This window comes from Salvelinus fontinalis, chromosome 21 (assembly GCF_029448725.1).
Source record: "Salvelinus fontinalis isolate EN_2023a chromosome 21, ASM2944872v1, whole genome shotgun sequence".
Classification (NCBI taxonomy): Eukaryota; Metazoa; Chordata; class Actinopteri; order Salmoniformes; family Salmonidae; genus Salvelinus; species Salvelinus fontinalis.
Window position 1 is genome coordinate 16,431,793 of NC_074685.1, and position 21,460 is coordinate 16,453,252.

General features: G+C 43.4%; 1 protein-coding gene across 4 annotated transcripts in view; it reads right to left on the reverse strand.

Annotated features, from left to right (window-relative positions):
• The window catches only part of LOC129818331 (erbin-like), a 143,690-nt gene that overhangs the window by 56,287 nt on the left and 65,943 nt on the right, over nt 1-21,460 (reverse strand). For all 4 annotated transcript variants that reach the window (XM_055874113.1, XM_055874114.1, XM_055874115.1 and 1 more), the window contains exons 3-4: nt 4,990-5,187; nt 2,262-2,379 (exon numbers count right to left, since the gene is read on the reverse strand). In XM_055874113.1, the coding sequence (XP_055730088.1) occupies nt 2,262-2,379; nt 4,990-5,178 (307 nt within the window). In that variant the 5' untranslated portion in view covers nt 5,179-5,187. The remainder of the gene's footprint in view (nt 1-2,261; nt 2,380-4,989; nt 5,188-21,460) is intronic.

Genomic DNA, 21,460 nt, shown 5'->3' on the forward strand with positions numbered 1-21,460 from the left:
GTTGAATAGACTGAACATCACACTGCAGATAGGTACTGGAAAAGACTTAAAACGAACTTCGAGAATCCAAGTGCAGGGCTTTTCCACTTCATGCTGGCATGAATTGTCTACTATCTTTGTCTGGCACGTGAGACTAGGCCAGAGACGGTGGAACAATCTTGAACTATTACTGAACCATTAATCTCTGACAATCTGACAGTTTGCAGACGACACTACAGTGGTAGGCTTGATTACCAACAACAACGAGACAGCCTACAGGGAAGAGGTGAGGGCCCTCGGAGTGTGGTGTCAGGAAAATAACCTCTCACTCAATGTCAGCAAAACAAAAGAGATGATCGTGGACTTCAGGAAACAGCATAGGGAGCACCCCCCTATCCACATTGACAGGACAGCAGTGGAAAGTGTTAAGTTCCTCAGTGTTCATATAACAAACTGAAATGGTCCACGCACACAGACAGTGTGGTGAAGAAGGCGCCCTTGTCAGGGCAAACAAATTATTTAAAAAGTTTAAAAAGGCACAACAGCGCCTCTTCAACCTCAGGAGGCTGAAAAAAATTGGCTTGTAACCGAAAACCCTCAATAACTTTTACAGGTGCACAATTGAGAGCATCCTGTTGGACTGTATCACCGCCTGGTACAGCAACTGCACCGCCCACAACCGGAAGGTTCTCCAGACGGTGGTGCAGTCTGCACCACGCATCACCAGGGGCAAACTACTTGCCCTCCAGGACACCTACAACATCATCAAGGACAATAACCACCCGAGCCACTTCCCATCCAGAAGGCGAGGTCAGTACAGGTGCAGCAGAGCTGGGACAGAGAGATTGAAAAACAGCTTCTATCTCAAGGCCATCAGATTGTTAAACAGCCACCACTAGCACAGAGAGGCGGCTGCCTACCTACAGACTTGATATCATTGGCCACTTTAATAAATGGAACACTAGTCACTTTAATAATGCCACTTTAAGAATGTTTACATATCTCACGTTACTCATCTCATATGTATATACTGTATCCTTCACTATCTATTCTTTACTCTCTATTGCATCTTAGCCGCTCTGTCACTGCTCATCCATATATTTTATACTTATATATTCTCATCCCATTCCTTTACTAGACTGTGTGTATTAGGTTTTGTTGTGGAATTGTTAGATATTAGGTTTTGTTGTAGAATTGTTAGAAATGACCTGTTAGATACTGCTGCACTGTCGGATCTAGATGCATAAGCATTTCGTACACTCGCAATAACATCTGCTAACCATGTGTATGTGACCAATAAAATTTGATTTGATTCTATGTTTGCCCTGACAAGGCATTGTCAACTTTAACATTTTTTTCTTTAAGTAAGATGGCTCTTCAGTCAAACTCCACTTTGGAGAGCCCTAAAGTAAATGGTGAAGATGAGACAGTAGTTATTCTGAGCATAAATACTATCTTCTAAAGGGAAAAGGGGTAGACTGCAACTCTTAAAAATGCACAACAAAACCATTCTGGTCATACTGAGAGAGTAGTATTGAGAGAGTGGTCATTCTGGTCATACTCTTGTATTGAGAGAGTGGTCATACTCCTGTATTGAGAGAGTGGTCATTCTGGTCATACTCTTGTATTGAGAGAGTGGTCATACTCTTGTATTGAGAGAGTGGTCATTCTGGTCATACTCTTGTATTGAGAGAGTGGTCATACTCCTGTATTGAGAGAGTGGTCATTCTGGTCATACTCTTGTATTGAGAGAGTGGTCATTCTGGTCATACTCTTGTATTGAGAGAGTGGTCATACTCCTGTATTGAGAGAGTGATCATTCTGGTCATACTCTTGTATTGAGAGAGTGGTCATTCTGGTCATACTCTTGTATTGAGAGAGTGGTCATTCTGGTCATACTCTTGTATTGAGAGAGTGGTCATTCTGGTCATACTCTTGTATTGAGAGAGTGGTCATTCTGGTCATACTCTTGTATTGAGAGAGTGGTCATTCTGGTCATACTCTTGTATTGAGAGAGTGGTCATTCTGGTCATACTCTTGTATTGAGAGAGTGGTCATTCTGGTCATACTCTTGTATTGAGAGAGTGGTCATTCTGGTCATACTCCTGTATTGAGAGAGTGGTCATTCTGGTCATACTCTTGTATTGAGAGAGTGGTCATACTCTTGTATTGAGAGAGTGGTCATTCTGGTCATACTCTTGTATTGAGAGAGTGGTCATTCTGGTCATACTCTTGTATTGAGAGAGTGGTCATTGTAGTCATTCTGTGGTCATTTTGCTTACTGTTCTTGCTGACGTCCAGCTCCTTGAGATTGATGAGGTTGGCGATGGCCGCGGGCAGCACTGTGAGGTCGTTGTCTGGCATGCTCAGCCGGTGGAGCATCTGGCAGTTGAACAGTTGCTATGATGGGAGGGAGACAGAGAGAAATTGAGAGAAGGGGGGGGGAGAGAGAGAGAGATGTGGGGAGAGAATGAGAGAAAGAGAATAAGACAAGTTGATTTCACAGTATGACTCAGGCAGGAGTCCGGTTTGTAAAGAAAGCTACAGTTCATTCACAGCAAATGCTGACTCAGTCACAAACACTCAGAGAATAATAGACTGACTAAGTGTGGAGGGAACGGGGAAAGCACAGGGCTGCATTGTGGATTGGCTCTGTTCAATCGGCAGATACTCTCACCTTCCGTAAACACTAGTGACGCACCGATGTGACCTTTTTTGCCGATACCGATATCCAATATTTTCATTGCAAAAAAAAAAGATACCGACAACGGTATATTAAGGCACTGCATCTCAGTGCAAGAGGCGTCACTACAGTCCCTGGTTCGAATCCAGGCTGTATCGCATCCGGCTGTGATTGGGAGTCCCATAGGGTGGCGCACAATTGGCCCCGCGTCGTCCGCGCCGTCATTGTAAGTAAGAATTTGTTCTAAACTGACTTGCCTAGTTAAATAAAGGTTACACACACACCACACTGACCAAAAAGTTATTTTGTTGGCATCTACGTATGTCCCCATTACCAGTAAAACATAATCAGAACCTATTTCCTTCACTTACTTGCTGTGCGGTTTTGTTGTTCATTTGTTCAGTCGTTTCATTCTCAACCAGGATTTCTATGGAAGGCCGTCTGGGTCTTTGCATGTCAAAAAACGTCAAATAACACTATTTGACATGTCAAATAACACAACATAATCTGTTTCAGTAGCTATAGTTAGCTAGCTAACGATCTATGTGAAGCTAGCCACAATAAGGATTAGCCACAATAGTGGACTTTGCGGTTAGCCTTCAAAATAAAAGTATGGCATAATTCTACTATTTGTATTAATTTGCATCACTGTCAATGACATACTTTTATTTTGAAGGCAAACCGCAAATTCCACTATTGTGCCTAATCCTTATTGTGGCTAGCTTCACAACACATAACTCGGTCCGGTCGAGCATCACTAGCCAAATGAAGGTAGCTGGCTACTTATAACGTTAGCTTTGGGCAACAGGGTTAAGTAGCTGTGTAACTATTTATTTTCATGAACTAAAGTTCAATTTTTTATTATTTTTATTTACCGTTATTTTACCAGGTAAGTTGACTGAGAACACGTTCTCATTTGCAGCAACGACCTGGGGAATAGTTACAGGGGAGAGGAGGGGGATGAATGAGCCAATTGTAAACTGGGGATTATTAGGTGACCATGATGGTTTGAGGGTCAGATTGGGAATTTAGCCAGGACACCGGGGTTAACACCCCTACTCTTACGATAAGTGCCATGGGATCTTTAATGACCTCATAGAGTCAGGACACCCGTTTTAACGTCCCATCCGAAAGACGGCACCCTACACAGGGCAGTGTCCCCAATCACTGCCCTGGGGCATTGGGATATTTTTTAGACCAGAGGAAAGAGTGCCTCCTACTGGCCCTCCAACACCACTTCCAGCAGCATCTGGTCTCCCATCCAGGGACTGACCAGGACCAACCCTGCTTAGCTTCAGAAGCAAGCCAGCAGTGGTATAGGCGAACAAACAAATAATGCTTTATTACCAACGTGGTACTGTATACACATCATTCGTGGCCGGTGTTTGCTTGTCTGCAGACTTTTTTGTACAGCTTTGACAGTACTATAGTACTACAGTACTGTATCTTTTTTGACACGCAAAGACCCAAACGGCGTTCCATAGTATGTATGTCGTGAAGCTATTAGCATCGACACTATTACTGTGTAACTTCGGTAGGGCAACATCTGAAAAATAGCGCACTTGGTAGTGTGTATCGGTGCTCAACCAGTCGGTGAAAGCCAACATCACCCACGACAGAGAAAGGTTGATTGTCAATTGCAATGAATTCCATTATCTTGGCTTCAATGGATTTCGCCATTGAGTTGTCTCGCTGAAATGTTCTTACTCTTTCAAATGATTGCTCGACTTGTTGACTGCTCGATCCACACAGCAGACATTGTGGGCTAGGTTAGGAATGCTGTGTTGCACGAGTTGCGCAACATTTTATGTGGCGTTATATAGGTATGCACGGTAGCTTTGACATCGGTTTTTAACATCGGCGTTAAACTAGACATCGGTCAATACCGATGTTGGCATTTTTTAGCTAATATCGTCCGATTCGAATATGTTCACCGATATACCGTGCATCCCTAGTAAACACTATAGTCATCCCTTGGTAATGCACTCAATGTTGTTGCTGTGAGCAGCAGGAGGATAAGGCCCAAATTAAATCAGAAGCTGCAACTTGATCAAGACCTATAGCCTTATCCTTATGGACTGATTTCGTTATGTCACTCTACTGAGATAAAATGTTTGCCAGGGAGAGCGGTTCCTGCAATTTTGACAGGTTCATGTTTATAAACCATTATATAGCTACATAACAAGACCACCTTTCCTCATAACACAGTCATAAACAATGTCAGGGATTTGTGTGGGTAATTCATTATGAACTTATTATGAACGTGTAGGTCTGTTTGTACATATTGTGTGTGTGTGTGTGTGTGTGTGTCTGTCTCTGCTTCTTACTTTGGGCAGCTCCTCAATCTGGTTGGCATCCAGATAGAGCTCCTCCAGGGTCTTCTCGAAGCTGAAGATCTCCTTAGGCACTGTCTCCAGGCTGCAGTGGGAGTAGTCCAGTGACGTCACCGTCTCCTCCTCCCCCCGCAGGCAGCGGCACGGCACAAGCCGCACAAACAGGTTCCGCTTGCTAGACATCCTCAGGCACTGCAGAGCAAGAGAGGGGGAGGAGAGGAGAGTCAGTGTCAAGACAGGCCAGTAAACTACTGCTGCTTCTTGGGGCTAAAGCTACTACAGGTATCCTCCTAAGCCCGAGAGATAAGTGTCAAAGTTAAGTAATCAAACAGGAAGGGAAGTCAGACTCTGGGTGTTTTCTAAAAGGGAGGGAGATGTGGTCAGCAGCACAACATCAGGTTGGTTTGGGGGTAGGCCGTTGGTTAGAGAGAGTAGATAGGTCAACTTTATTTAAAAAAAATCTTAACAGTTTGTTGTATGGTTCTGCTCACTTCAATAACAGTCCAAGAGGTTTTACCACCAGTTACAAAGAGGATCTAAGGCAGTATACGTTATGATAGCTTGTTTACCACAGCCCTCTTGAATTGCTGGCATAAATTACATTGTGAGCAGTTACATAATCGTTTGTTCTCAGTGTCCATATTGACACGTAAGCAGGATCTGCAATGCATGCTCATTTAGGCTAAAACTGTGTTGCATTGACAGTGCCAGAACAAAGGGCCAGCTTTCCTCAACACAATGCCCTCAGAGCATTGATTAGTGTGGAAACTCATTACAGATAAATGGGCCTCTTTAAAATCTCTTTAGATTTTACATGTGGGTCCAAAGCATCACTGGATAACGAAAGCAAGCGCTACAACAGTATCACATTACTTCCTATACAGCTACAGAAGCACAGCACAGTAGGGCAGTGGCACTCATTGGCCCAGAGACAAGAGTCCTATCTGGACAAACAAAGCATACCTCATGGATTTGCCTCCCCGACTCCCCATTATTTTAACTGAGGTATAAACGGTGACAATTAGCTGGCACGTACGCTGTTGCTCATCAGTGCAGTGACAATGTATCTCCACTCAGTGGATGAGGACATTAAGATACACCTATCTAAGACAAAACCTATGAAAAGGTCAGAGGCCTAGTACTGATCCCTGTAGCATCTCATTATGGTGTAAAAGCTGTCTGACAAGGTATTGATAAACAACAAACATTTGTTCAGTGTTTCTCAAGCTTGTTTAATAGCAGGGAGTGGAGCGCTAGTGTCCTTCCTCCATGAAAGACTGCTTCGGTCTATTGGCCTATCAAAACTAACACTTGAACGCACTAAATTGGTGTCAGCTAACCATCTGAGACACCGCTCAGCATCTTCTCAGAGACCAGTGCTGGTCCGAGGACCTGAGGTTGAGAAACATCTAGAAGGTGAAAGTCGACGGAGCATCAGCTCTTTGAGGCCAGAATACTAAATCTAAATCTCAGCTATTTCTTCCTCCACTAATGGCTTTATTACTGCAATCTCTGCTATTGTGAGAGCCTCTTGTTATAAAAAGGAGAGAGCAGTTCCCCTTGGAACGCATCCAATGAAACACCACTTTCAAGCAGGCATAGCAAGCAGCCCATTCAGCAGCTCAATAGCGCAGATGGCTGTAGGCCTAATTGTGTTGTAGCAAAGGATGAACACCAACAGCATTGTGATGCGAGTCATCCTCCAGAGAATCCAGTTCCTTGACTATCGTCTTTTGTCATGGAACAACAAAGTCAGCCAGGACAGCGGAGTCAATCACCACCTTCCGGAGACACCTGAAACCCCACCTCTTTAAGGAATACCTAGGATAGGATAAAGTAATCCTTCTGACCCCCCCCCCCCCCCCCCTTAAAAGATTTAGATGCACTATTGTAAAGTGGCTGTTCCACTGGATATAAGGTGGGGAGGTCATAAGGTGAACGCACCAATTTGTAAGTCGCTCTGGATAAGAGCGTCTGCTAAATGACTTAAATGTAAATGTAAATGTATGAAAGGGCTGATATTGTGTATTGTACTAGGGATACTCGATTGCTCGTCCTTGAGGGACAGAAAACCAGAGGAAACGAATGTGAGGATTGGAAAGAAAGAATGGCTTTTTTTCTTTTCAAGGCACGCTCTTCACTTGCTTATTTTAAAGGGGCCACATGATTCACAGTAGATATTATGGGTCTGATAAGTCTTTGGACAGAGTTGGCTATGGCTGGGGGCTTTATGGTAGTACAGTATTGCACTATGGAATGTGCTCTGGTTAATGGAGGCCTTGTTCACTGGAGTGTTTAGAGAATATGACTTTCTCCTCCTCCCCTCATCTTCAGCTGGGAACTGCATCGTAGCGCAGACTGTCTGATTCCCAGAGTCTGCGTGTGTGTGTGGTGATGTAGGGCTAGTGCATGGCCATCTCTAAGCTGTAGAGACATGGGTCTGTCAGCTCCCCGCCATGATCTCCTGGATTAGACACTGTATAAGGCTTCCATTGCCACCGCTCCTCACTGGATTATCTACAATCACACTAATGGCCACATAATTCAGGGAGAAAAGTGAGCAGAAAAGAGAGAGAAATAAATAAAAAAGGAGAGAGAAGGGTGGAGAAACGTAGCCAGTGAGTGAGTGACTGACTGAGTGCAAGTAGGATGCAAGTTAAAAAATAGAAAATAATAGAGTAGCCTATAATAAGATGGAACGAGAAGGCCTAAGTGAGGGAAAGTGGGCCCGTCTCAAGAGGTCCTCTTCTTATCAGTCTTAACACACACACACGCACGCACAGACTAGAGGCCGAACGATTATGATTTTTCAACGCCGATACCGATTATTGGACGACCCAAAACCCGATACCGATTAATCGGCCAATTTTGTTTGTTTATTTGTAATAATGACAATTACAACAATACTGAATGAATACTTATTTTAACTTAATATAATACATCAATAAAATCAAATTAGCCTCAAATAAATAATGAAACATGTTCAATTTGGTTTAAATAATGCAAAAACAAAGTGTTGGAGAAGAAAGTAAAAGTGCAATATGTGCCATGTAAGAAAGCTAACGTTTAAGTTCCTTGCTCAGAACATGAGAACATATGAAAGCTGGTGGTTCCTTTTAACATAAGTCTTCAATATTCCCAGGTAAGAAGTTTTAGGTTGTAGTTATTATAGGAATTATAGGACTATTTCTCTCTATACCATTTGTATTTCATATACCTTTAAAGTTCTTATAGGCAGTTTAGTATTGCCAGTGTAACAGTATAGCTTCCGTCCCTCTCCTCGCTCCTACCTGGGCTCGAACCAGGAACACATCGACAATAGCCACCCTCGAAGCAGCGTTACCCATGCAGAGCAAGGGGAACAACTACTCCAAGTCTCAGAGCAAGTGACGTTTGAAACGCTATTAGCGCGCACCTCGCTAACTAGCTAGCCATTTCACATCGGTTACACCAGCCTAATCTCGGGAGTTGATAGGCTTGAAGTCATAAACAGCGCAATGCTTGATGCACAGCGACGAGCTGCTGGCAAAACGCACGAAAATGCTGTTTGAATGAATGCTTACGAGCCTGCTGGTGCCTACCATCGCTCAGTCAGACTGCTCTATCAAATCATAGACTTAATTATAACATAATAACACACAGAAATACGAGCCTAAGGTCATTAATATGGTCAAATCCGGAAACTATCATCTCGAAAACAAAATGTTTATTCTTTCAGTGAAATACGGAACCATTCCGTATTTAATCTAACGGGTGGCATCCATAAGTCTAAATATTCCTGTTACATTGCACAACCTTCAATGTTATGTCATAATTACGTAACATTCTGGCAAATTAGTTCGCAACGAGCCAGGCGGCCCAAACTGTTGCATATACCCTGACTCTGTGTGCAATGAACGCAAGAGAAGTGACACAATTTCACCTGGTTAATATTGCCTGCTAACCTGGATTTCTTTTAGCTAAATATGCAGGTTTAAAAATATATACTTCTGTCTATTGATTTTAAGAAAGGCATTGATGTTTATGGTTAGGTACAGTCATGCAACGATCCCCCCCCCCCCCCCCTTAAAAGATTTAGATGCACTATTGTAAAGTGGCTGTTCCACTGGATGTCATAAGGTGAATGCACCAATTTGTAAGTCGCTCTGGATAAGAGCGTCTGCTAAATGACTTAAATGTAAATGTAATGATTGTGCTTTTTTCGCAAATGCGCTTTTGTTAAATCATCCCCCGTTTGGCGAAGTTGGCTGTCTTTGTTAGGAAGAAATAGTCTTCACACAGTTCGCAACGTGCCAGGCGGCCCAAACTGCTACATATACCCTGACTCTGTTGCAAGAGAAGTAACACAATTTTCCTAGTTAAAATAAATTCATGTTAGCAGGCAATATTAACTAAATATGCAGCGTTGGACTAGTTAACTGTAAGGTTGCAAGATTGAATCCCCGAGCTGACATGGTAAAAATCTGTTATTCTGCCCCTGAACAAGGCAGTTAACCCACCGTTCCTAGGCCGTCATTGAAAATAAGAGTGTGTTCTTAACTGACTTGCCTAGTTAAATAAAGGTGTAAAAAAAATATATATATTTTTTAATCGGCCAAATCGGTGTCCAAAAATACCGATTTCCGATTGTTATGAAAACTTGAAATCGGCCCTAATTAATCGGCCATTCCGATTAATTTGTCGATCTCTAGCACACACGCTAGCACACACGCTGTAACGGTTTTCATCGTCTGAAGAAGAGTAGTCGGACCAAAGCGCAGCGTGGTTAGTGTTCATGCTTTTTTATTAGAACAGAACACTATAACAAAATAACAAGAGAATAAATGAAACCGAAACAGTCCTGTAAGGTGCAAAACACTAAAGAGAAAATGACTACCCACAAAAACCATGTGGGAAAAAGCTACCTAAGTATGGTTCTCAATCAGAGACAACGATAGACAGCTGCCTCTGATAGAGAACCACACCCGGCCAAACACAAAGAAATACAAAACATAGAAAATGAACATAGAATGCCCATCCAAATCACACCCTGACCAAACCAAAATAGAGACATAAAATGCTCTCTAAGGTCAGGGCGTGACACACGCACACTTGGCTGGGCCACCGATGTCTGTCAACACGGAGGGCTAAACAGAGTGAACTTAGTGGCTTGGAGTAAAGAGGTCGCAGCCTTACATAACAATCAGATAACAAATATTTCCGGGGTTTCCGAGGAACCCATGTACCAGTCGGTACTGCCCAGAGACTCATCACCATACTTCCTTCTACCCGCTCTCGCTTCTCTCCCTCTCTCTGACCTACTGTTACTGAAAACTACCCGTATCATCATTTACCAAGGGGTTTTTCCAGATAAACTGGCCTGTCAGGACCTAATTATTGGCAGACTGAGGATTATTTACTATTAACATTTCAGCCATTAACAGCTGTAGTGTGCACACACACACACGCACTCACCTGAGTAATCAGGTATTTAAGAGGGGAGGTGTGTGTTTGTTAGTGATGGGAGAAAATAATCTATACACTTACACGTCATTTGACAATATATAGTGGCTTGCGGAAGTATTCACCCCCTTGGCATTTTTCCTATTTTGTTGCCTTACAACCTGGATTTTTGTGTGGGGGGGGGGGGGTTGTATCATTAGATTTACACAACATGCATACCACTTTGAAGATGCAAAATATGTTTCATTGTAAAATAAACAAGAAATAAGAAAACAAAACTGATAACTTGAGTGTGCATAACTATTCACCTCCCCAAAGTCAATACTTTGTAGAGCCACCTTTTGTAGCAATTACAGCTGCAAGTCTCTTAGCGTATGTCTGCATAAGCTTGGCACATCTAGCCAATGGGATTTTTGCCTATTCTTCAAGGCAAAACTGCTCCAGCTCCTTCACGTTGGATGGGTTACGCTGGTGTACAGCAATCTTTAAATCATACCACAGAGTCTCAATTGGATTGAGGTCTGGGATTTAACTAGGCCATTCCAAGACATTTAAATGCTTCCCCTTAAACCACTTGAGTGTTGCTTTAGCAGTATGCTTCAGGTCATTGTCCTGCTGGAAGGTGAACCTCCCTCCCAGTCTCAAATCTCCGGAAGACTGAAACAGGTTTCCCTCAAGAATGTCCCTGTATTTAGTGCCATCCATCATTCCTTCAATTCTGACCAGTTTCCCAGTCCCTGCCGATGAAAAACATCCCCACAGCATGATGCTGCCACCACCATGCTTCACTGTGGGGATGGTGTTCTCGGGGTTATGAGAGGTGTTGGGTTTGCGCCAGACATAGTGTTTTCATTGATGGCCAAAAAGCTCAATTTTGGTCTCATCTGACCAGAGTACTTTCTTCCATATGTTTGGGGAGTCTCCCACATGCCTTTTGGCGAACACCAAACGCGTTTGCTTATTATTTTATTCATACAATGGCTTTTTTCTGGCCACTCTTCCGTAAAGCCCAGCTCTGTGGAGTGTACGGCTTAAAGTGGTCCTATGGACAGATACTCCAATCTCCGCTTTGGAGCTTTGCAGCTCCTCCAGGGTTATCTTTGGTCTCTTTGTTGCCTCTCTGATTAATGCCCTCCTTGCCTGGGCTGTGAGTTTTGGTGGACGGCCCTCCTAGGGCAGGTTTGTTCTGGTGCCAAATTCTTTCAATTTTTTAACAATGGATTTGATGGTGCTCCGTGGGATTTTCAAAGTTTCCGTTTTTTTTTAACCCAACCCTGATCTGTACTTCTCCACAACTTTATCCCTGACCTGTTTGGAGAGCTCCTTGGTCTTCATGGTGCCATTTGCTTGGTGGTGCCTCTTGCTTAGTGGTGTTGCAGACCCTGGGACCTTTCAGAACAGGTGTACATATACTGAGATCATGTGACAGATCATGTGACACTTAGATTGCACACAGGTGGACTTTATTTAACTAATTATGTGACTTCTGAAGGTAAGGTTGCACCAGATCTTATTTAGGGGCTTCATAGCAAAGAGGGTGAATACATACAGTTGAAGTCGGAAGTTTGCATACACCTTAGCCAAATACATTTAAACTGTTTTTTCACAATTCCTGACATTTAATCAGAGTAAATATTCCCTGTCTTAGGTCAGTTAGGATCACCGCTTTATTTTAAGAATGTGAAATGTCAGAATAATAGTAGAGAGAATGATTTATTTCAGCTTTTATTTCTTTCATCACATTCCCAGTGGACAGAAATGTACATACACTCAATTAGTATTTGGTACCATTGCCTTTAAATTGTTTAACTTGGGTCAAACGTTTTGGGTAGCCTTCCACAAGCTTCCCACAATACGTCGGGTGAATTTTGGCCCATTACTCCTGACAGAGCTGGTGTAACTGAGTCAGATTTGTAGGCCTCCTTGCTCGCACACGCTTTTTCAGTTCTGCCCACAAATGTTCTATGGGATTGAGGTCAGGGCTTTGTGATGGCCACTCCAATAGCTTGACTTTATTGCCCTTTTTGTTACAACTTTGGAATTTTTCTTGGGGTCATTGTCCATTTGGAAGACACATTTGTGACCAATCTTTAACTTCCTGAATGATGTCTTGAGATGTTGCTTCAATATATCCACATAATTTTTACCTCATGATGCCATCTATTTTGTGAAGTGCACCAGTCCCTCCTGCAGCAAAGCACCCCCACAACATGATGCTGCCACCCCCGGGCTTCACGGTTGGGATGGTGTTCTTCGGCTTGCAAGCTTCCTTCTTTTTCCTCCAAACATAATGATGGTCATTATGGCCAAACAGTTATATTTTTGTTTCATCAGACCAGAGGACATTTCTCCAAAAAGTACGATCTTTGTCCCCATGTGCAGTTGCAAAACGTAGTCTGGCTTTTTTATGGCGGTTTTGGAGCAGTGGCTTCTTCCTTGCTGAGCGGCCTTTCAGGTTACGTCGATATAGGACTCGTTTTACTGTGGATATAGATACTTTTGTACCTGTTTCCTCCAGCATCTTCACATGGTCCTTTGCTGTTGTTCTGGGATTGATTTGCACTTTTCGCATCAAGGTACGTTCATCTGGTACCTTCAGGCGTTTGGAAATTGCTCCCAAGGATGAGCCAGACTTGTGGAGGTCTACAATTTGTTTTCTGAGGTCTTGGCTGATTTCTTTTGATTTTCCAATGATGTCAAGCAAAGAGGCACTGAGTTTGAAGGTAGGCCTTGAAATACATCCACAGGTACACCTCCAATTGACTCAAATTATGTCAATTAGCCTATCAGAAGCTTCTAAAGGCATGCATTTTCCAAGCTGATTAAAGACAGTGAACTTAGTGTATGTAAACTTCTGACCCACTGGAACTGTAAATTATAAGTGAAATAATCTGTCTGTAAACAGTTGTTGGAAAAATGACTTGTGTCATGCACAAAGTAGATGTCCTAACCGACATCGAATCCCAATAAAATCATAGTTTCGAATCGCAATACATATAGAATTATGAGAATGGCAATACATATCGTATCGGCACCTAAGTATCATGATAATATCGTATATTGAGGTCCCTGGCCATGCCCAAAGATGCCAAGAGATGAGTTTGGATTGGTCACCACATTTTGAGCTGGTCAGTATATCTAGGTAATCCTGTCTAACGCTGCTTTTTTTAATGTACAAATGTTGCTCTCCACTTTCTGGAGGACTGAGTTCTGAAATCAGTGGAATTCGAGGACGATAGCTAAGGAGATGGAGAAAACACCTGTCTCTGGATCTCCAAACTAAGGGCAACCATGGCATCCGACAGGAGACGCATCCATCCATAATGTATATGGGTAAGAAAGCTACATTTTCAGATCTAGCTACATTTTCAGATATTACAAATTTCTAATTTTGACAGAAAGTGGTTTCATTTCAAGTTAAAGTGTACTGTTAGGTAGCTAATGTTAACTGGCTGGCTCGCTAGCTAATGTTACGTTTATGAACGTATTATTCGTATCTCAGGGCCATTTTCTTGGCTAGTTATAGCCTAATGTTAGCTAGCTAACGTTGGACCTGGTTGGTTAGCTACCTGCAGATTCATGCAGGGTAGTAATGTCATGAGTTGGGATTATGGTTCATTGTTTAGCTAGCTAGCTATATTCAGTCTGGTCATCTACTCCGATTTCAGAGCACTCTCATCTGAGTGTGCCAGAGTGCAGAATAACGGATTAATTTACAAACGCTCAACACCCGTTGAATATGGCCGGTGTCAGTAAACGTCGGCAAAAAAACATGCATTAATGCAAGCTTCAACGGAAAGTATGCACAAAAATGTGATGCATCCGGGTAATAAATTACGCAACATTTCTTGAAATCAATGGCGGCCATTATTTGAGTTGAAGCGAGAGAAGATGCACTCCAACTTCGGAATAAAATGTTGCCTATTCACGTCTCAAATGTTGCCCGACTACAATATTTTATCTTGATACTGTATGTTAATAAATGCATGCAGTGTTCCTTTTGGCATGTTTACCACCCTACAATACCCACTGTAGTGTGCCTAGATCGCAAGCCCATAGTAAGTAAATATGGCTAACTGGCTAGCTACTACTGTTAGCTAGCCAGATAGCCACAAAGAATTGACATCTACATTGCATAACATTGTTTTAGGTCATTTTGCCTGTTTCCCTAGCTGGCTAGCTAGATTATTAAGATTCACATAGCTGATAATTATAAGGTAAAATGTTTGCTTTGTGTATATCTTGTTTAGTCTCTATTGTTGCCATTGTCCTGGCTGGGTGAAGGTTCAGTGAATAGGGAGGTGCAACATGAGGTAATACAGTAGGGGGAGCGCGAGTGCTTGTCAAATGTAATGTTTTATGCATTCTCTACACTCTCGTCCTCACATGAAAGTACTGTAGAGAACGTCCTTGAAGAATGCAATCGGAGCATGACTGTGGAGTACAGTAGGATGCATATTGAGAAATATACCAGATCTCAACCCAATTGAACACTTGAGAACACCGAGACAGCATTTTCCACCACCATCAACAAAACACCAAATGATGGAATTTCTTGTGGAAGAATGGTGTCGCATCACCTCCAGACACCTATGCCAAGGTACATTGAAGCTGTTCTGGCTTGTGGTGGCCCAACACCCTATTAAGACACTTTATGTTGGTGTGTATTTCGGCAGTTAAATGTAGCAAGGTGAGATGCAGGAGGAAAGAGCATGGTAGGGTATCTCCCACTGTAGTACTGTAGTGCTATCGGACAGACATCCAGGGTCCTAGAGTCAATGGTCTGGACAGAGAGGGCAGGGTGATAAAGACAGCAGGAGGGGCTGCAGCTGGAACCTGGGCAGATTGAGCTTCCTGTTTGTTCTGCAGATCATGGCCAGGCATTCACCTCTTTATCTTTCATAATGTTGTTGTGTGTGTGTCACGCACACTCCGGGCGCATGCAGTCTTCCAACAGTTTCTGCCGGCAAACTGGGACTTGCTGATCAGTACCAGATCTTCAGTTTCTTGGCAATTTCTCGCATGGAACAGCCTTCATTTCTCAGAACACGAATAGCCTGACGAGTTTCAGAAGAAAGTGCTTTGTTCCTGGCCATTTTGAGCCTGTAATTGAACCCACAAATGCTGGTGCTCCAGATACTCAACTAGTCTAAAGAAGGGCAGTTTTATTACTTCTTTCATCAGCACGGCACTTTTCAGCTGTGCTAACATAATTGCAAAAAGGTTTTCTAATGATCAATTAGCCTTTTAAAATGATAAACTTGGATTAGCTAACACAACATGCCATTGGAACACAGTGAGTGTTGGTGAGTGATGGTTGCTGATAATGGGCCTCTGTACGCCTATATAGATATTCCATAGAAAATCTGCCGTTTCCAGCTACAATAGTCATTTACAACATTAACAATGTCTATACTGTATTTCTGATCACTTTGATGTTATTTTAATGGACAAAAAATGTACTTTTCTTTCAAAAACAAGGACATTTCTAAGTGACCCCAAACTTTTGAACGGTAGTGTACATCTAGCTGTTTTACCTAATCTTAAAGCGTGGATTCCGATTGGTCAGACCAGCTTTGAATAGTCCTTAGCACGGGTACTTCCTATTTGAGTTTCTGCCTATAGGAAGGGAGGAGCAAAATGGAGTCGTGATCAGATTTGTTGAAGGGAGGGCGGGGGAGGGCCTTGTAGGCATCCCGGAAGTTGGAGTAGCAGTGGTTGAGTGTTTAAGCAGCGCAAGCACTACAGTCAATGTCTTGATAGAACTTTGGTATCGTTATCCTAGAGACCTAAAGTTCTCTTTCAAGCATTTGTTTCGGTAGTTCACTTACGGGATATACTGACTCCCGTATTGCCGGACAAGCTTATTGCCGACGTATTGCCGACGACCGACCGCCCTGTGCGATATATCACACAAATTGACTTTGCCCCTCAGAAGATCCTACACGTAAAACAGTATGTGCCTGGGTCGGTGCAGTGACATTGAGCCTATAAAGCTTTGCAAATGTTTGAGGTGAAGCCAAACTGTCTGCTGAGTAAATATCTTGGATAGATATGCTCTTAAATAAAGCCCAGGACATAGCCATTCCTCTAGTAGAATGAGCCCATAGGCCAGCAGGAGACTAGACCCTTACTTGTGTAGGCCAAAGCGATCCGGTGGGAAAGGCGTTGTTTGGTGAGCGCATTACATGTGTGAGGTTTCACCCAGGAAACAAACAACTGAGTGCGTGACTGTCACTTACACGCTTGGCGGAGGCCAATACTAGTATTAGCACGATCTTATATGAAAGCATATTCAGTTCCACCTGATCCAGAGGCTCAAAAGGCTATTGGCACAGAGCATCCCATGACGGGGCAAGTTGTTTAGACACCAGACACAAACGACGTGCACCCTTCATAAAACAGGCAACAAGGGGGTGTTGCCACACTGTTGCGCTCCTGAAACCCACATGATAACCCACATCAAATAGCTGCTAGATATACCTTAATAGTAGAAAAAGCCTTTCCCTTTTCTAAATATTCCTGAAGAAACAACAGGATTACCGGGACAGAGAACTGAAATGGCACTGTCTGTGATTTAGAGCACCATTCCTCAAACACGAGCCATTTAAAATTATAAAGGGACCTGGTGGAGGAGGCTCTAGCACTCTGAATAGTCTAAATGACATGTTGGGGAAGCACGGCAGTGTTCAAGTTGAACCATACAAAGGCCAGGCCCAGAGTGCCAACCGTTCCGGGTGAGGATGGAAAAATCTCCCCTCGCGCCTGGCACAGTAGGTCCCGACATAGGGGCAGGGGCCACGGATTACCGCATAGTAGTTGAGTGATCTCCGCTAACCAGTGTTTCTCTGGCCAATGTGGTGCTATTAGTATGAGAGATAGACCTTTCTCCCGTACCCGCGTAAAGAAAGATCCACTGCTGGCATGCCGAAGTGCATCCAAAACTTGATTGGCTACCTCTGGTTGGAGTTTCCACTCTCTGTATATAGAGGGTACCCCCTGGAAAGTAAATGTGCCCCCAGATTCAGTACTCCCGGTCCATGAGTAGCTCTCAGTGACTGGAGATGCACACTGCTCCACATAATCAGTCTATGTGCCAGTGTGTGTGTAAGTGAGAGGATTGCAGTCCCCCTTGTCTGTTTATGTAAGCCACAACAGTGGTATTGTCTGTTCTGGCTAGAACATGACGACAATCCATAAATTGGAGGAACGACTTTAATACTAGGGACACTGCAAGGAGTTCCAGGTAGTTTATGTGAGTAGAATGGAGATGGGGGTCCCCCACACCCCGTTGACTGTTCTGCCCTCGAGAGTCGCATGCCAACCCGAGAGAGATGCGTCCATCGTGATGATTTTTCTGGATAAAACAGTGCCCATCTGGGCACCCTGTGACAGAAACGTCCGGTGTCTGCAGGAGTGCAGTGCTCCCATGCAGTATATGGAGATCTGTACACGGTGATGTTTGTGACGTATTGGGCTCAGACCTAGAGAAGAGACACAGCGTTGAAACCCCATCATATTCAAACGTCCTAATGGGATGACTACTAAAGCCGATGCCAACAAACCCAGCAGCCTCAGGCATGTTTTGAAAGAGACCAGGTTCCCTCTGCGAAACAATGCTAGGCAATCTTGGAATGTTCTTATACAGTTGAAGTCTGAAGTTTATAGTCATTAAAACTCGTTTTTCAACCACTCCACAAATTTCTTGTTAACAAACTATAGTTTTGGCAAGTTGGTTAGGACGTCATTTTTCCTTCAATTGTTTACAAACAGATTATTTCACTGTATCATAATTCCAGTCGGTCAGAAGTTTACATACACTCAATTTACTGTGCCTTTAAACAGCTTGGAAAATTGCAGAAAATTATGTAATGGTTTTAGAAGCTTCTGATAGGTTAATTGACATCATTTGAGTGAATTGGAGGTGTACCTGTAGATGTATTTCAAGGCCTACCTTCAAACTCAGTGCTTCTTCGCTTGACATCATGGGAAAATCAAAAGAAATCAGCCAAGACCTTGTAGACCTCCACAAGTCTGGTTCATCCTTGGGAGCAATTTACAAATGCCTGAAAGTACCACGTTCATCTGTACAAACAATAGTACGCAAGTATAAACACCATGGGACCACGCAGCCGCATACCGCTCAGGAAGGAGACGTGTTCTGTCTCCTAGAGTTGAACGTACCTTGGTGCGAAAAGTGCAAATCAATCCCAGAACAACAGTAAAGGACCTTGTGAAGATGCTGGAGGAAACAGGTACAAAAGTATCTATATCCACAGTAAAACGAGTCCTATATCGACATAACCTGAAAGGCCGCTCAGCAAGGAAGAAGCCACTGCTCCAAAACCGCCATAAAAAAGCCAGACTATGGTTTGCAACTGCACATGAGGACGAAGATCGTACTTTTTTGAGAAATGTCCTCTGGTCTGATGAAACAAAAATAGAACTGTTTGGCCATAATGACCATCATCATGTTTGGAGGAAAAGGGGGGAAGCTTGCAAGCCGAAGAACACCATCCCAACCGTGAAGCACGGGGGTGGCAGCGTCATGTTGCGGGGGTGCTTTGCTGCAGGAGGGACTGGTGCACTTCACAAAATAGATGGTATCATGAGGTAGAAAATGATGTGGATATATTGAAGCAACATCTCAAGACATCAGTCAGGAAGTTAAAGCTTGGTCTTCTTAATGGGTCTTCCAAATGGACAATGACCCCAAGCAAAATTCCAAAGTTGTGGCAAAATGGCTTAAGGGCAATAAAGTCAAGCTATTGGAGTGGCCATCACAAAGCCCTGACCTCAATCCCATAGAGCATTTGTGGGCAGAACTGAAAAGGCGTGTGCGAGCAAGGAGGCCTACATACCTGACTCAGTTACACCTGCTCTGTCAGGAGTAATGGGACAAAATTCACCCAACGTATTGTGGGAAGCTTGTGGAAGGCTACCCAAAACATTTGACCCAAGTAAAACCATTTAAAGGCAATGCTACCAAATACAAATTGAGTGTCTGTAAACTTCTGACCCACTGGGAATGTGATGAAATAAATAAAAGCTGACATAAATCATTATCTCTACTATTATTCTGACATCTCAGATTCTTAAAATAAAGTGGTGATCCTAACTGACCTAAGACAGGGAATACTTACTCGGATTAAATGTCAGGAATTGTGAAAAACTGAGTTTAAATGTATTTGGCTAAGGTGGTTGTAAACTTCCAACTTCAACTGTATATCCAACGCCTCTGGTGAGCCATCTGGGACACCGAACCCCATGTTAGGGTCCTGTTGACTCAGGCGTGCTAGCCTGCGATGGAGGCTCTTCACAGTGAAGAGGGCACAGTGTGGACAGGAGCCAGGGGAGGCTAAGGCTTCCTTGGCATGTTGCAGCCCTTGGCAAGCGGGAGATGCTTATGTTGCAATAGCTTGGATGCTATGTTTTTAGCTGTCAGAAAATAACTAGCGTGGTAGGCTAGTACGATAGCTAGCGATTAGTAGGTTATCTCTGACTGTGGCACTCGGTGTGATGGCCGGATATCATTTCCGAAACAACAGACAGTTTGGTGTAGCTAGTAAAAAACTTTTCTTGTTGAAGTAAAACCACAAAAGCTAGCTAGCGTGGTGGCTAGCTTGCTAACAACTAGTCACTGTTTGGGTACAGCTAACTTGATCGTGAACGAGATAGCCGTGTCACAGCTGTACCCGTTCCTCCCTCTAATAATTTTCCACCGCACAGTCCAGAGAATAGCGCCCGGCGAGCGAGTTGTAAGCTCATGTCTGTGGACAGTTTAGCTAGTTCTATAAAATGCAATCGTGTCGAGGTAAGCTTTCTGATGAAAAGCGAGAAGAGATTAGAATGACTCAGAGATGCTGCGTTGGACCTATCATAAGGTAGGACGACACCCTTCCCCAACGCACACGTCTCAACCAATCATGGCAGGTATAGTGTAATAAAGGCTCCGGATGAATACGCTGGGGGCGTACCCCATAAGTGAAATACCAGAACAAATACTTGAAAGAGAACTGAAGAGAATTCTCTTATGAAGTAGTACGGTCGGCATTTGATTGTGAGGTATTCTAGGTCGGGTGAACTAAAGGACTTGAGTTCCTGTATGTTATCACAATCACACCATGAGTAGTTAAATCATGAAACATACAGCCTCGCCCTTCTTCTTCCCGGAGAGATATTTATTCCTGTCCATGCGATGAACTGAGAACCCAACTGGCTGTACGGACTCAGACAGTATATCCCGAGAGAGCCATGTTTCTGTGAAACAGAGTATGTTACAATCCCTGATGTCTCGCTGGAAGGAAATACTCGTCCTGAGCTCGTCACCTTTAGTTTCCAGAGACTGAACATTAGCGAGTAATATACCCAAAAGCGGTGGGTTGTGCGCGCCTCCTGAGTCAGACTAGAAGTCCACTGCGGATACCTCTTCTCTGCCGCTAATGTTTTGGATCAGCCTCTGGAATCAGTTCAATTGTCCTGGGGGGGGGTGAACAAAGGATCCAATTCAGGAAAGTTGTCATCCTGGTAATGCTGGTGAGTTACCGCCACTCTGATATCCAAAAGTTCTTTCCGGCTGTATATAATAACACAAAATAATTCTGGACTAATAATGTAAAAAAATGTAATATTGCAAAGTTGCCTAGGAACTAGAAGTACGGCTGCCCTATCTGTTGGCGCCATCTTGTATACCTCATAATAAGCTGTAGAACATGATCTACTATTTACCAATTTAGTTTTCATCTATATTTTTCGTAGAGAAACAAGAAAATGCTCATACAAAGGAGGCGCTCCTTGTGGCCGGTGATTTTAATGCAGGGAAACTGAACTCCGCATTACCTCATTCCTACCAGCATGTCACCAGTGCAACTAGAGGCGAAAAAAAACCTCTAGATCGCCTTTACTCCACACACAAAGCTCACCCTCCATTTGGCAAATCTGACCATAAATCTATCCTCCCGATTCCTGCTTACAAGCAGAAACTCAAACAGGAAGTACCAGTACCGTGCTCAATACGGAAGTG